The sequence below is a fragment of the Antechinus flavipes genome, chromosome 2, assembly GCF_016432865.1.
Source record: "Antechinus flavipes isolate AdamAnt ecotype Samford, QLD, Australia chromosome 2, AdamAnt_v2, whole genome shotgun sequence".
NCBI classification, from domain to species: Eukaryota; Metazoa; Chordata; class Mammalia; order Dasyuromorphia; family Dasyuridae; genus Antechinus; species Antechinus flavipes.
This window is the reverse complement of record NC_067399.1, coordinates 505,140,433-505,152,551: the sequence shown is the minus strand read 5'-3', so window position 1 is coordinate 505,152,551 and position 12,119 is coordinate 505,140,433. Positions and strand designations below refer to the sequence as shown.

At 40.5% G+C, this 12,119-nt stretch overlaps 1 protein-coding gene across 1 annotated transcript; it reads left to right on the top strand.

Moving 5' to 3' along the window:
- The first annotated feature begins 1,257 nt into the window (after positions 1-1,257).
- On the top strand, positions 1,258-11,112 carry SURF6 (surfeit 6). Its single transcript, XM_051980270.1, is given in 6 exon segments — positions 1,258-1,563; positions 2,679-2,865; positions 4,584-4,799; positions 6,679-6,767; positions 8,827-9,202; positions 9,205-11,112. Coding segments are annotated over 5 exon segments (1,077 nt in total). The 5' UTR covers positions 1,258-1,563; positions 2,679-2,771; the 3' UTR covers positions 9,507-11,112.
- The last annotated feature ends 1,007 nt before the right edge of the window (positions 11,113-12,119 follow it).

The following is a 12,119-nucleotide window of genomic DNA, read 5'->3' as shown; positions in this document are numbered from 1 at the left end:
GAGTTCCTCTCACCAAAAATGTCCTCTCCAAAACTTCCAATTGATTTCTCATTTGCCAAATCTAACATTCCTTACTCCAATCCAATCCAATCTTCCTTAATCTCTCAGCAGTATCTGATACTGTTGACCACAGGCTTTCCCTTTTTTTTGGTGACTGTGCTCTTCTACCAGTCTGGTCAATCCTCACCCTCCTCTGCTCCATCACACACAAAACAGGCAGATGCAGAGTAGGGGTTACTTAGAGAAGGAAGACCTTCCTCTGACGTATACTAGTAGCTGCATGACCTAGTGACTAGTATCCTTGTGCCGCCAGGTAATTATAGGTTATAAATTGCAAAATGAATGTATAGATTCACTAGTTTAAAGAAGTTCCTTTCCAGGAGCTCCTTATGCCTGTAAAATTACAAATTTAGTATCCCCCCAAAACAATAACAAAATAGCATAACGGGGTGGGGGTGGTTAAGACACATAATAACGGGAGTGGGCAGGGCAGACTCGGGAGTCTGGCTTGTTTTTATGGAAGGCATCGGAGATTTAACATTCCGTCTGCTCAGTGCGTGTGTGGTAGCACAGTCCTTGCCCTCGAGGAGCTTACTTTCAAAGTCGAAAGAACATGGAAGACAACTACGTTTGTTTGTTTGTTTATTCATTCATTCATTCATTCATTCTTAGATTTGGCATTATGTTTCTTTTTTTTTAAATTTTTTAAAAATAATTACTTTATATTGACAGAATCCATGCCAGGGTAATTTTTTTACATTATCCCTTGCACTCGTTTCTGTTCCGATTTTTCCCCTCCCTCCCTCCACCCCCTCCCCTAGATGGCAAGCAGTCCTATATATGTTAGATATGTTGCAGTATATCATAGACACAATATATGTTTGCAGAACTGAACAGTTCTCTTGTTGCACAGGGAGAATTGGATTCAGAAGGTAAAAATAACCCGGGAAGAAAAACAAAAATGCAGATAGTTCACATTCGTTTCCCAGTGTTCTTTCTTTGGGTGTAGCTGCTTCTGTCCGTCATTTATCAATTGAAACTCCAACTATGTATATTTAAAATTTTACACATATGTACCTTTAAGATAAACACGTGCATTAATCTCTTAAATGTGCATGTGTTTAAGAGAAATATATCTTCTAAAAGTACATCAAGTTCTTCATGTTTCCTATCATTAAGATGTAGCTCCATGACGCCCAGAGCTTCTCTAATCCTCCGTGCCTAACTAGCACAGAGCTAGGCAGGTAAAACGCTAAATAAACGCTCTAAGGTGACTGGCAGGCTGAGGGCACCACTACGAATTTCCGCTCCTTCTAGCGCAGACTCCTAGCGTTCCAACGTTCCCCCTCCCACTTACCGACCAAGGCGAAGTTCTGATTGGGTACTCTTCCTCAGAGCCATCCAGCAACCCACAATCCTTTGAGGTCTCACCCCTCCCACTTTGAACCCGCCCTACCAGACCCGGCCAATCGAGCGCGGCTCTCTCATGACTATGGTCTCCTAGTCCTGCCTTCCCATGTGGGTTTCCCCGGAGTGAAGTGAAGGTAGCTTTCTGGAGGCCGGGTAAGTAGCCCTAGGGTACATGGACTTGGTGGATGTACCGGCTAACCCCCCTCACCTCCCCCCCCCCAACTTCCTCCTTCGTGTCCCCTAAGCCTCTTGCGTTCCTTTCGCCCCACCTCGTCCGCTTTCTCCTTCCCTTCCTCGGCTTCCCTGTCCTCCCCTCTCCACGAGGGTCCCGTCTGTCACCCGTGGGTGCCCCGCAGAGCCTGGGACGTGCGGACAGGCCCTCAGTCTCTGCGTGCCTTTCTGTCTCTGCCTCTCAGCCTCCGCGTCTGTCTCCCTCAGCCATGCCCGCGGACACTTAGAAGATATTCCACGAATTCTGAGATTCCAAACTTGGGGTTCCTGGAGTTGTTTTTAAAGACTATTTTCATGATTGTGTTTCAGTGGAATTGGTTTCCTTCATGGTCTTAGTTATTTTGTTTTATACACTTAAAAACATTTTGAGAAGAGTTCCATTATACAGAAAAGCTTAAGAACCGTGTTCTAGTCTAATCGCCCACTCCTTCCACCCCCACATATATACATATATGCAGAAAGAGGCACAGACACCAAACATTTGTGAGCACCTCAGAGCAGGGATTCTCTCTTTGCCTTCCTCTGTATCTTCAGCTTAGTCCTGTACCTAACATAGTGGGGTTTGACAAATGATTATTGGCTGATGTTGACATTCAGACGTCTAAGAAAGCAGATCATAGTAGGCAAAAGTCTGCATCTAGACAGTCTCAAATATAAACAAATGTACATTTAATCACACAGATCAACAGACACAGGTGCACATACACACTTAAGCATGTTTGTGTAGAGATCTCTTTCAGTGTGGGAAAAATACTGCCCAATCCGATTGGCCCTCTTCCCTCTCTGAAAAAAAAGAAAAAAGATTGACTTTTAGTCTTTAGAGTGTATTACCCTAGGTGTGGAGTAAGCTGGTTTTTTAGAAGATTTTGCTGTTGTTGTTAGGGAAGAAGTAAGGGTGATAGGAATAGTGCTCTCTGGACTCTTCTGGATAAGGCATCTTCCACCCTGGAGACAAGGGGCTCCCTGAGAAAGGACAAATTGTCCTCTTGGGCACCTGGCTTCTTTCCAGCTCTCTCTTTTTTTTCCCCCCAATTCAGGAACAGTGGAAAAATTCTTCCAGGTACGCCCAATGCCTCTGAAGAGGCAATTGAGGTTTTCCAACAGGATTCACTGATTCCTGCCCTTTCCCAATGGCATCACTGGTGGCCAAAGACTCCTACCTGCAGAATCTAGCCAAGAAAATCTGTTCCCAGCAGAGTGTGGAACCACAGAAACGGAAATGGGGTAATTCATACAGTTCTTGGAATTAAAAAAAAAATCAGGTTCTTCTTTCCCATCCCCAAGCCTCAGTCTTATCAATAGATTACCTTCACGTCCCTCTTAGGTTAAGAAGCACAGTGCTCCAAATGAAAGAACATTGGAATTATAGAAGATCTGGGTTCTAGGGCTATGTCTGTTATTAATTTGGCAAAACATTTTCTGTTTCTGAACTTCAATGTATATCTTGCCTTGCCTGACCTCCTTTATGGGGCTATTGGGAAAATCAGGTGACAAAATGTATGTAAAAACAATTTGCAATTCATCTAAAAGTTTGCTGTCTTTGTGTTACAGAGGATGAGGAAATTTCTTCTTCTGTCATCATAAATTTAAAAAAGTGTGGTGATGATGGATTATTATTGTTACAACTTAGAATCAAAGCATAGTTATTTACTGAGTGGATTCTTTTGTCATATGAGATTGTTTTTTTCTTTTTGGCCACTCAAAAAGATCCTACAGACAAATTAGAAGATTATAAGAATAATCAATCAGCAGGTTTTATTTATTGGGCATTTATTCTCTGTCTAGCTCTTTCCCTGGTAACAAGCACTTATTGTTGAATATGCCAGGGACTATATATATTCAGCTAAGGGAGATATCTTGGCCTTCAAATAAATTACATTCTAATGGGAAGAAGACACAAAAAAGGCACTTGAAGTAGGAGGCATGAGAGGGGAAGCATTATTGGGGTGTTTGTGTTGAAACCTGGAGAATCAAAAGAACAGCCAAGAGGGGAATGAAAAATGACTCAAATGGAATGAGGCAGAGACATCCAGTGGGCGAAGGGGGTTGGGATGGTGGTTGTGGGTTCCAGGATGAGACAGTAGTGTGGAAGTTCAGCTGTTTTCATTAGCCACTAGCTGTGTGACCCTGGATAAGTTACTTAATCCTGTTTGCCTCAGCTTCCTCATCTATCATATGAGCTGGAGAAGGCCATGGCAAACCACTTTGTATCTTTGTCAATCACCTCCGCCCTCCAGGGGTTCACAAAGATTCAGACACAACTTAATATGACTGAATAACAACTAAAATTGTATGGTGCAAATAGAATGTAACATAGGAATTCAAAGAAGCAGGGAAAGTGTGAAGGTTGGAGTTGAGAATTGTATACCAACTCCTTCAAGTTCCTTCCATCCTAATCATAGAATTTTGAATTGGAAGAAAGAAAAGAGATTGTCTTAATTACACCTCAAAGAGGGGAATTGCTTTGATCAGAATCTCCAGTAATGAAAATGGAATATAGGCCTGGGATCTTTTACTCAAAATCCAAGGTCCTTTCTACTATAGCACCCTACCTTGTCTCAAAATGGACCAGGGAATAGAATGAATTTTTTTTTGGAAGTAGAAAGTATTTAATACTTGTTTTTCAATTGAATGATTAATTGATTGCTAAAAGCATGTTTGAAATGATTGACACAATTATGTTTTCTATGTCTTTAACAATAAGTATCAGTTAATTTTAAATGTGTTGTGCTTTTGAACTTTACTGACACAATTTTAAAAATTGTTCCTTCAGTGTCATATTTATGTTAAAATCTCATAGATCATATCCAATAAAGATCACCTCTAAGATTTCATCTTGACAAGAGTGGTCTTTTTAAATTTTTAAATAATAATAATTTTTTTATTTTTCAAAATACACACAGAGATGGTTTTCAACATAGAATAAACTTTTTCCATTTAAGCTCCCAAATCTGGTGATCTAGAAACCACTGGACCTCCAAAGAAGAAGAAGAAGAAGAAGGAGAAGAAGGAGCAGAAAAAGAAATCCCAGAAGCAGGATGGAAAGGCCAACAGGATCCAGAATAAGTCCTCTGACAGTAAATCTGAAGCTCCTAGAGCCAAGAACCCTGCCATCACAAGGGAGCAGGCAGGTTCCAGGCCCAATGGAGGCCCCACAGGTGAGACTCCAGTGTGGTGAGGTGAATTTAGGAAACAGAAATGAGAATATTCTTTTGTCTTTGTCCCAAGCATTTGTTGTATGTTAGAGGCAAGACAGAGGATTCCCCTGGAAGGTGGGAGACATGGTTTCTAGTCCCTCTCCAGGGGACTTTTCAGCTTGATGGATGACCTCCAAAGCTTGGTCTTCCTTGTAACAGTTCTCAGGGACCCAGGATTGACATTTTACCTTGGTAAGGATCAGTGCATAGATCCAGAGCTAAAAGTGACCCTTGAAAGCACCTGCCTAATTTTCCAGATGAGAAAGTGAGAACTTGAGTTTGAGTACAATATAAGTACAGAAAAGTACAAGCTATTTAACTGAGAAAGTGAGGTCAGTGATCAACACAGAATAAGCTTCAGTAATGGAGTTTGAACCTAGAACCTCTGACTCCAGAATCTTTGTTCTTTGTGTTACAACAGCTTTCTTATGTGCCTTGCTGCCACACTGGTACTGGAGGAGAATTTTGGTAGAACAGGGCCTAGCTCTATTGCTCTATAATTGATAGTGTGTTGCTGTCTAAAAAGTCTGGCCAATGAACTTTGGCCAAGATGGGAATGAGGTGGTTATGAGTAACTGAAATGACAAAGATTGAGGGGAAAGTGACTTGTGAGGATAGACCAAAAGAGAGGTGAAGGCTTTATTTTAGAGAAAATGAGGACTGCAAGTTTTGAGCTGCTGAAGGAAAAGAAGAAGAAGAGAGAAGGGTGGACTTGTTCAAACCCTACTGACTTCAGAAACAGCTTGGTCTTATAGAACACTGATCTAAGAATTAGGATATGTGAATTCTGATGTTTGTGCTGCCAGGAACTCTTCAGCTTTGTGGCCATCGCTTCCCCTCTCTAAATCTCTTTCCCATCTATGGAATAAAAGGGATGAGCTAGGACTTAAAGGAGCCTTTTAACATTCTCATTCTAGATTTTGTGGTCCTTTTAAGTATAAAGTGTCTTATAAATGAAAGAAGAGTAATGATTCTTTCTTGAATGAGAAAACTTGATGAGAAGACATAAAAATGGTCTTCAAGTTACATGAAAGGTTGCTACACAGAAGAGGGGGTTAGTTATAGTCTTCTTAGTTTCAGCAAGCAAAGCTAGGAACATAGGGATTGAAGTTTCAGAGGGACAAATTTAGGCTTGGTATAGCTTCTAATAATTTAGAATTATCAGAAAGTGGAATGGGCCATTGCTAGAGATAGTGGGTTTCCCCTAACTAGAGATCTTCAAGGAAAGGCTAGATAGTCTATTTGTTGGCCATGACATAAAGGGAATTTACCTTCAAGTGTAGATTTAGAGTAGTTGCATTGTAAATCCCTTCCAATTGTGGAATTCTGTAATTATTGCTAGAACACAAGGTGGCAACAGACATACCCTATAGGAGAGAAGAGACAGACTCAACTCTAAGATGAGTATCTTGGAATGTTAGAATTTGAGAGGGACCTTAATAACTATCTAGTTCAATTCCCTCATTTTGCTGACCAGGGAAAGAGAGACATAACTGGCCCAACATCAGACAGAGAATAAGAATAGGAAATATTCCTAGGAAAAGGAAAAACAGGGTTTCAAATGTCTTTTCATTGCTATTTAAGCCTTACACATTCCTTTTCTTTCTTTTTTTTTTTTTTAAAGGATTTTGAATTAAAACTTTTTTTTCCATCATCAACATATTTGCTTCTTTCCTTGCTTCCACCTCTCTTCTTCGAGCACCAGGGGAGGAGGACCAAACCATGTTACAGATATGCATAATCAGACAAAACAAATTTCCATGTTGTCTATGTTCAAAAAGGTATGCTATATTCTGCATGTTCCTTCTAAAATAATTCTTGACCCTAATCCTTCTGACAGTTGTTCCTGCCAGCAAGCCAGTCTCCTTCCTAGCCATGGATATTCTGCGCCAGCGGCTGCATGAGAAAATAAAGGAGGCTAGTGGTCAGGTAGGTTTATCATTTGCAAATTCTCCCTATTTAACACCTAATCAGATGTGGGTTTTTGTTAAAAATAAAACTGCTATCTTATTGAGCATTCCTTCCTTGCATATTTTCTTTAATTTATTCATTCAACAAATAATTATTTTTATTACTTTAGTCATTTATTGCTGTGTTTTATATAGCATTTATTCTCCCATCTCTCAACTTTGTAGTGGATTGTGAAAGAAAAGAGAAAAAAGCAGTTGGCCAAACCAACCAACACATTCTGTGTCTGACAGTGTGCATTCTGTAGTGTTCTATTCCCTTAGAACTCTTTGCCAGGGCCACATTTGGTCAATATGATTATCTGGTATTCTGTCTCAATTTTCATTCTTTCTGCTTAACATTTTAACTATTTTCTATAGTTCTCTCATTCAACTATTTTCTATATTAAAAAACAAATAAACAGGAAAAGAGGATTATATATGAAACCTCAAATCTGTTATACTTAGAGTTGTAGTAGTTAAGTCTTAAGAAAATAGTGGTTACATGATCTAGGGCCGGTTTAAGAATGAGAGAGACTTCTTCAGTATTTCCTTACAGGAAATATGTTGGGCATTAGTTGGATTGAATAGTTCCATTGGAAAGCCAAATAGAGGATTCAGTTTGGTCCTTTGCCAACCTTTTTCTCTCCAAATTACTACAGTATTTAATATTAAACATTTCCTGTGCTGTATATTATGGTAGGTGTTAAGGGAAATACAAGATTTAAAAAAAAAAAAAAGGTCCCTGCCGTCAGGGAATTTAGAGTCTAGTCAAGTATCTTACAGTTCAGATCCTGAAGAGGAGAAAAGAGGTTTTATTTTTCTATATGATTTGTCTTTTAGCTAGTTGTTGACACCAACAGCCCTGAATTTCCAAGGCTTGGCAAGAGCACATAAAGAGATGTAAATGTGTTGGGAATTGTTTTGAAAGGCAGCCTAACTTAGTGTATAGAGCACTGGATTTGGAGCCATGAAGAGCCAGATTGAGGACCCCTCTCAGACACTCACTGTGTGAATCTGGGCAAATTACTTAACCTTTTTTAAACTGTCTCCTCATCTGTGACATGGACATAATAGTAGCTTCTGCCTCATAAAGTTTTTGTAAGAATTAAATGGCAGTAGATGGAAAGTACTTTGTAAACCTTGCAATGCAGTATTGGTTCGTGGATTCAGAGTTGTAAGATAGGTGCCTTTCTTTCATTTTTCAGATAAAGAAACTAAGGTGATAGTTTAGAGGATTTGATCAAGGTCAAACAGATGGTAAATGACAGGATGAAAAGATAGAGGTCCTTATAAGTACAAGCTATTATTATAATTAATGGTAATAATTTGTTGGCTTAAATAAAAGAATCTTTTACTATACAAATTACAAATTCGTGTTTCTCACGAATTTTTCTCATTATATAGATAGTCAAATCACTGCTCTAATTAGGTCTTTAGAGGCTGTACAGGACGTTGGTACATAGCACTCCAGTAGGACAAGATTATGCTTTCTTGTTTTATGGGTAAAAGTATTGTGAGAGGTGTGGGGAGCCACTTTTAAAAGTGACTAAGTATAGACCCCCCTTCATTTTCCCCTATCTCCTGCTGATGCAGTAGAGCAGGGTCCTCAAACGTTTTAAATAGGGGGCCATTTCACTGTCCCTCAGACTGTTGGAGGGCCAGACTATAGTAAAAACAAAAACTTTGTTTTGTGGGCTTTTAAATAAAGAAACTTCATAGCCCTGGGTGAGGGGGATAATTGTCCTCAGCTGCTGAATCTGACCGGGGGCCTTAGTTTGAGGACCCCTACAGTAGAGTGTAAGAGAAAGAGGACTGACTCGGGCATTAGGAGACCTCAGTACTAACCCCAGCTCTGCTGTTCTCCCTCTGTGTGAGCTTGAGCAAGCCTCTTCCTGTCCATCTCTATTCTTTGTTGTCCCATCAGTAAAATGTGGGCAGGAGCGAGGGGTGTCTCCTATTCAGGTGACCCCCGACTCCAGCATTGCATGATCCTCTCCTGCTGCCATTTTTGAATTTTCTTCTTCCTTTGACCCCTCCAGGGCCACACCAAAGAGCTGTCTCCTGCAGCCCTGGAGAAGAGGCAGCGGAGAAAGCAGGAGCGGGAGAGGAAGAAGCGGAAACGCAAGGAGATCAGGGCCAAGGAGAAGGCGGCCAAGGCCGAAGCTCAAGCCGAAGCCAAGGAGGCTGGCCCAGAGCCCCCACAGGAGGATCAACCAAATACTCCCGAACTGGTGTTCAACAAATTGGAGGTGAATGAGGGGCCAGTCAGCAAGGCCCAGAAGAAGAAAGAAAAGAGGCAACGTGTGAAGGGGAACCTGACCCCTCTGACGGGGAAAAACTACCGACAGCTGTTGGAGCGTGTGCAGGCCCGCAAGAACAAGCTTGAGGAGCTGAAGGAGCAGGATGAGGAGAAGGCCCGGAGATGGAAACCAAAATGAAGTGGACAAATCTTCTGTACAAGGCTGAAGGTGTGAAAATCCGGGACAATGAAGAGCTGCTGAAGGCAGCCTTGAAACGCAAGGAGAAGCGCCGGGCCCAGAGGAAGCGGCAGTGGGAGAAGCGCACGGCCCATGTGGTGGAGAAGATGCAGCAGCGGCAGGACAAGCGACGCAAGAACCTGCGCAAGAAGAAGGTGGCCAAGATGGAGCGTCGCAAGGCCAAGGCTCGCAAGAAGGGCCGCATCCTACCTGAGGACCTAGAGAAGGCCGGCCTCAACTGAGGGGTGGCGAGACTGCCACACTCCAAATCTGTTCTCCCCAAGGGCAGCCGGGCATCTCCTTCTGGCTCTGTATTCCCGCCTATGGTTGCCCCACACAGCAGAGAGAAAGTCTCGTGTTAGTGTCTGCTCTGTGTGGGACACCAGTCCAGGAAATGGAGAGTCAGTGAGAAAAACTGAACGCAGTCTGTCTTCCAGGAGTCTCCTAAGACACAGCTCAAATCTTCCAAAAAGCCTTTGGCTTAATGCTGTCCTAGCTCTCCATGCCCAGGGATGTCTTCTGGTATCTATTTTCCTTCCCTTCTCCCCCTCCATTCCCCACTTTCCACTAACCCTCAGCCCATCTCTAGGGCCTCTGAGCTAGATGACATAAGAGCCCAACATCTGGCTCAGCAGGACACAGTGCCCAAAATGGTGTATATGGGCTGACCACAGGTTCTCTAGTCCTGAGGGGAATTCACCTAGCTGGTCCGGGAGGGGGGAGTATAGGGCAGCTCAGGGATTTTAAACTTCGTGAACTCTAGAGAAGCCAATAAAATAGTCTCCTTAAGTCTACACTTAATATTTTTTCTGAATTTCTTTTTTATTGTGAACTGGGCAAGGATCAGTAAACATTTTTTATATTAAAAAAAAAAACCAAGAAACGATGATTATATATGAAATCATGAGTCTCTGTTATACTTAAAGTTGTAATGGTTAAGCCCTTTTATTTTTTTATAGCTTTTTATTTACAAGATATATGCATAGATAATTTTTCAGCATTGACAATTGCAAATCCTTTTGTCCCAACTTTTCCTTCCTTCCCTCTACCTCCTCCCCCAGATGGCAGGATGACTAATATATGTTAAATATGTTAAAGTATAAATTAAATACAATATAAGTATACATGTCCTAACAGTTATTTTGCTGTACAAAAAGAGTCAGACTTTGAAATGGTATACAATTAGCCTGTGAAGGAAATCAAAAGTGCAGGCAGACAAAAATAGAGGGATTGGGAATTCTATGTAGTGGTTCATAGTCATCTGCCAGAGTTCTTTCACTGGGTGTAGCTGGTTCAATTCATTACGATTCTATTGGAACTGATTTGGTTCATCTCATTGCTGAGGATGGCCAGGTCCATCAGAATTGATCATCATATAGTATTGTTGTTGAAAGATGTAATGATCTCCTGGTCCTGCTCATTTCACTCAGCATCAGTTCATGTAAGTCTCTCCAGGCCTTTCTGAAATCATCCTATTGGTCATTTCTTACCAAACAATAATATTCCATAATATTCATATACCACAATTTATTCAGCCATTCTCCAATTGATGGGCATCCATTCAGTTTCCAGTTTCTGGCCATGTAGTGGTTAAGCCTTAAAAAAATGGTAATTACATGATCTAGGACTGATTTAAGAATGAAAGAAATTTTTTCAGTACTTCCTGAAATATGTTGGCCATTAGTTGGATTGAATATCCCATTGCAAAACCAAATAGAGAATTCAGTTTGTTCTTTAACCAACCTTTCCCTCTCCCAATAATATAGGAGCTTCTGGACCAGCCTGTTTGGATCTCACATGGGATGGGAAAATTGTATTTAGGGGTTTTAGAATAAACAATTCAATTCACTTGTGTCTCTCTCCCTCTCTTCTCTCTTTCTCTTTTTCGTTCACTCACTCTCTTGCTGTCACTCTCCCTAAACATGAATATGTGAAATTCAGCAACTGCTAAGCAAGTTAAAGTTATCTAAAATACTAAGAGATTGTGTCTTTTATTCTTCACTACTTGGTGGTGCTTTTCACTGGCCATTTTAGGGATTATCTTCCAAAAGGGAAGTTTTTTTAAAAAATTGCGAGTTCTTAATTTTCTCTTTCCAGTCTTTCCCCGTATATTGAGAAAACAAGCAATAATATCTTATTGCTTGTACATGTAGAGTCAAGTAAAATATTTCAATATTAGACATTTCAAAAATAAGAAAAATAGAATGAAAAAATATGCTTTAATCTATATTCAGTATATCAGATCTCTCTGGAGATAGGTAGCATTTTTCATCATGAGTCTTCTGGAATTGTCTTGGATCTTTGTATTGATTGGAGTGGCTAAATCTTTCCTAGTTCATCAGTATTGCTGTTATTATGAACAGTGTTTGTATGGTTCTGTTCACTTCACTTTATATCAGTTTTATATGTCTTCCCAGGTTGTTCTGAAACCATCTGTTTTGTTGTTTCTTTTAGCACAATAATATTCCATCACAATCATATAATTTTTTCAACCATTTCCCCAATTGATGGAAATTCCCTCAATTTCCAATTCTTTGCCATCATAAAAAAAGCTGCTATAAATATTTTTGTACCTTTGGGTCTTTTTACTTTTTCTTTGATCTTTTTGAGATATAGAATTTGCATTTTTATAATTCTTTGGGTAGAGGTCCTAATTGTTTTCCTGAGTGGTTGGACCAGTTCACAACTCCAGCAACAGTGCATTAGTGTCCCAATTTTTCCACATCCCTTTCAGGATTCAATCCAATAGGTATTAGGTAGTGCCTGAGAGCTGTTTTAATTTGCATTTTTCCAATCAGTAGTGATTTAGAGCATTTCCTCATGCGACTTGATAGCTTTGATTTTTTTTCCTGAAA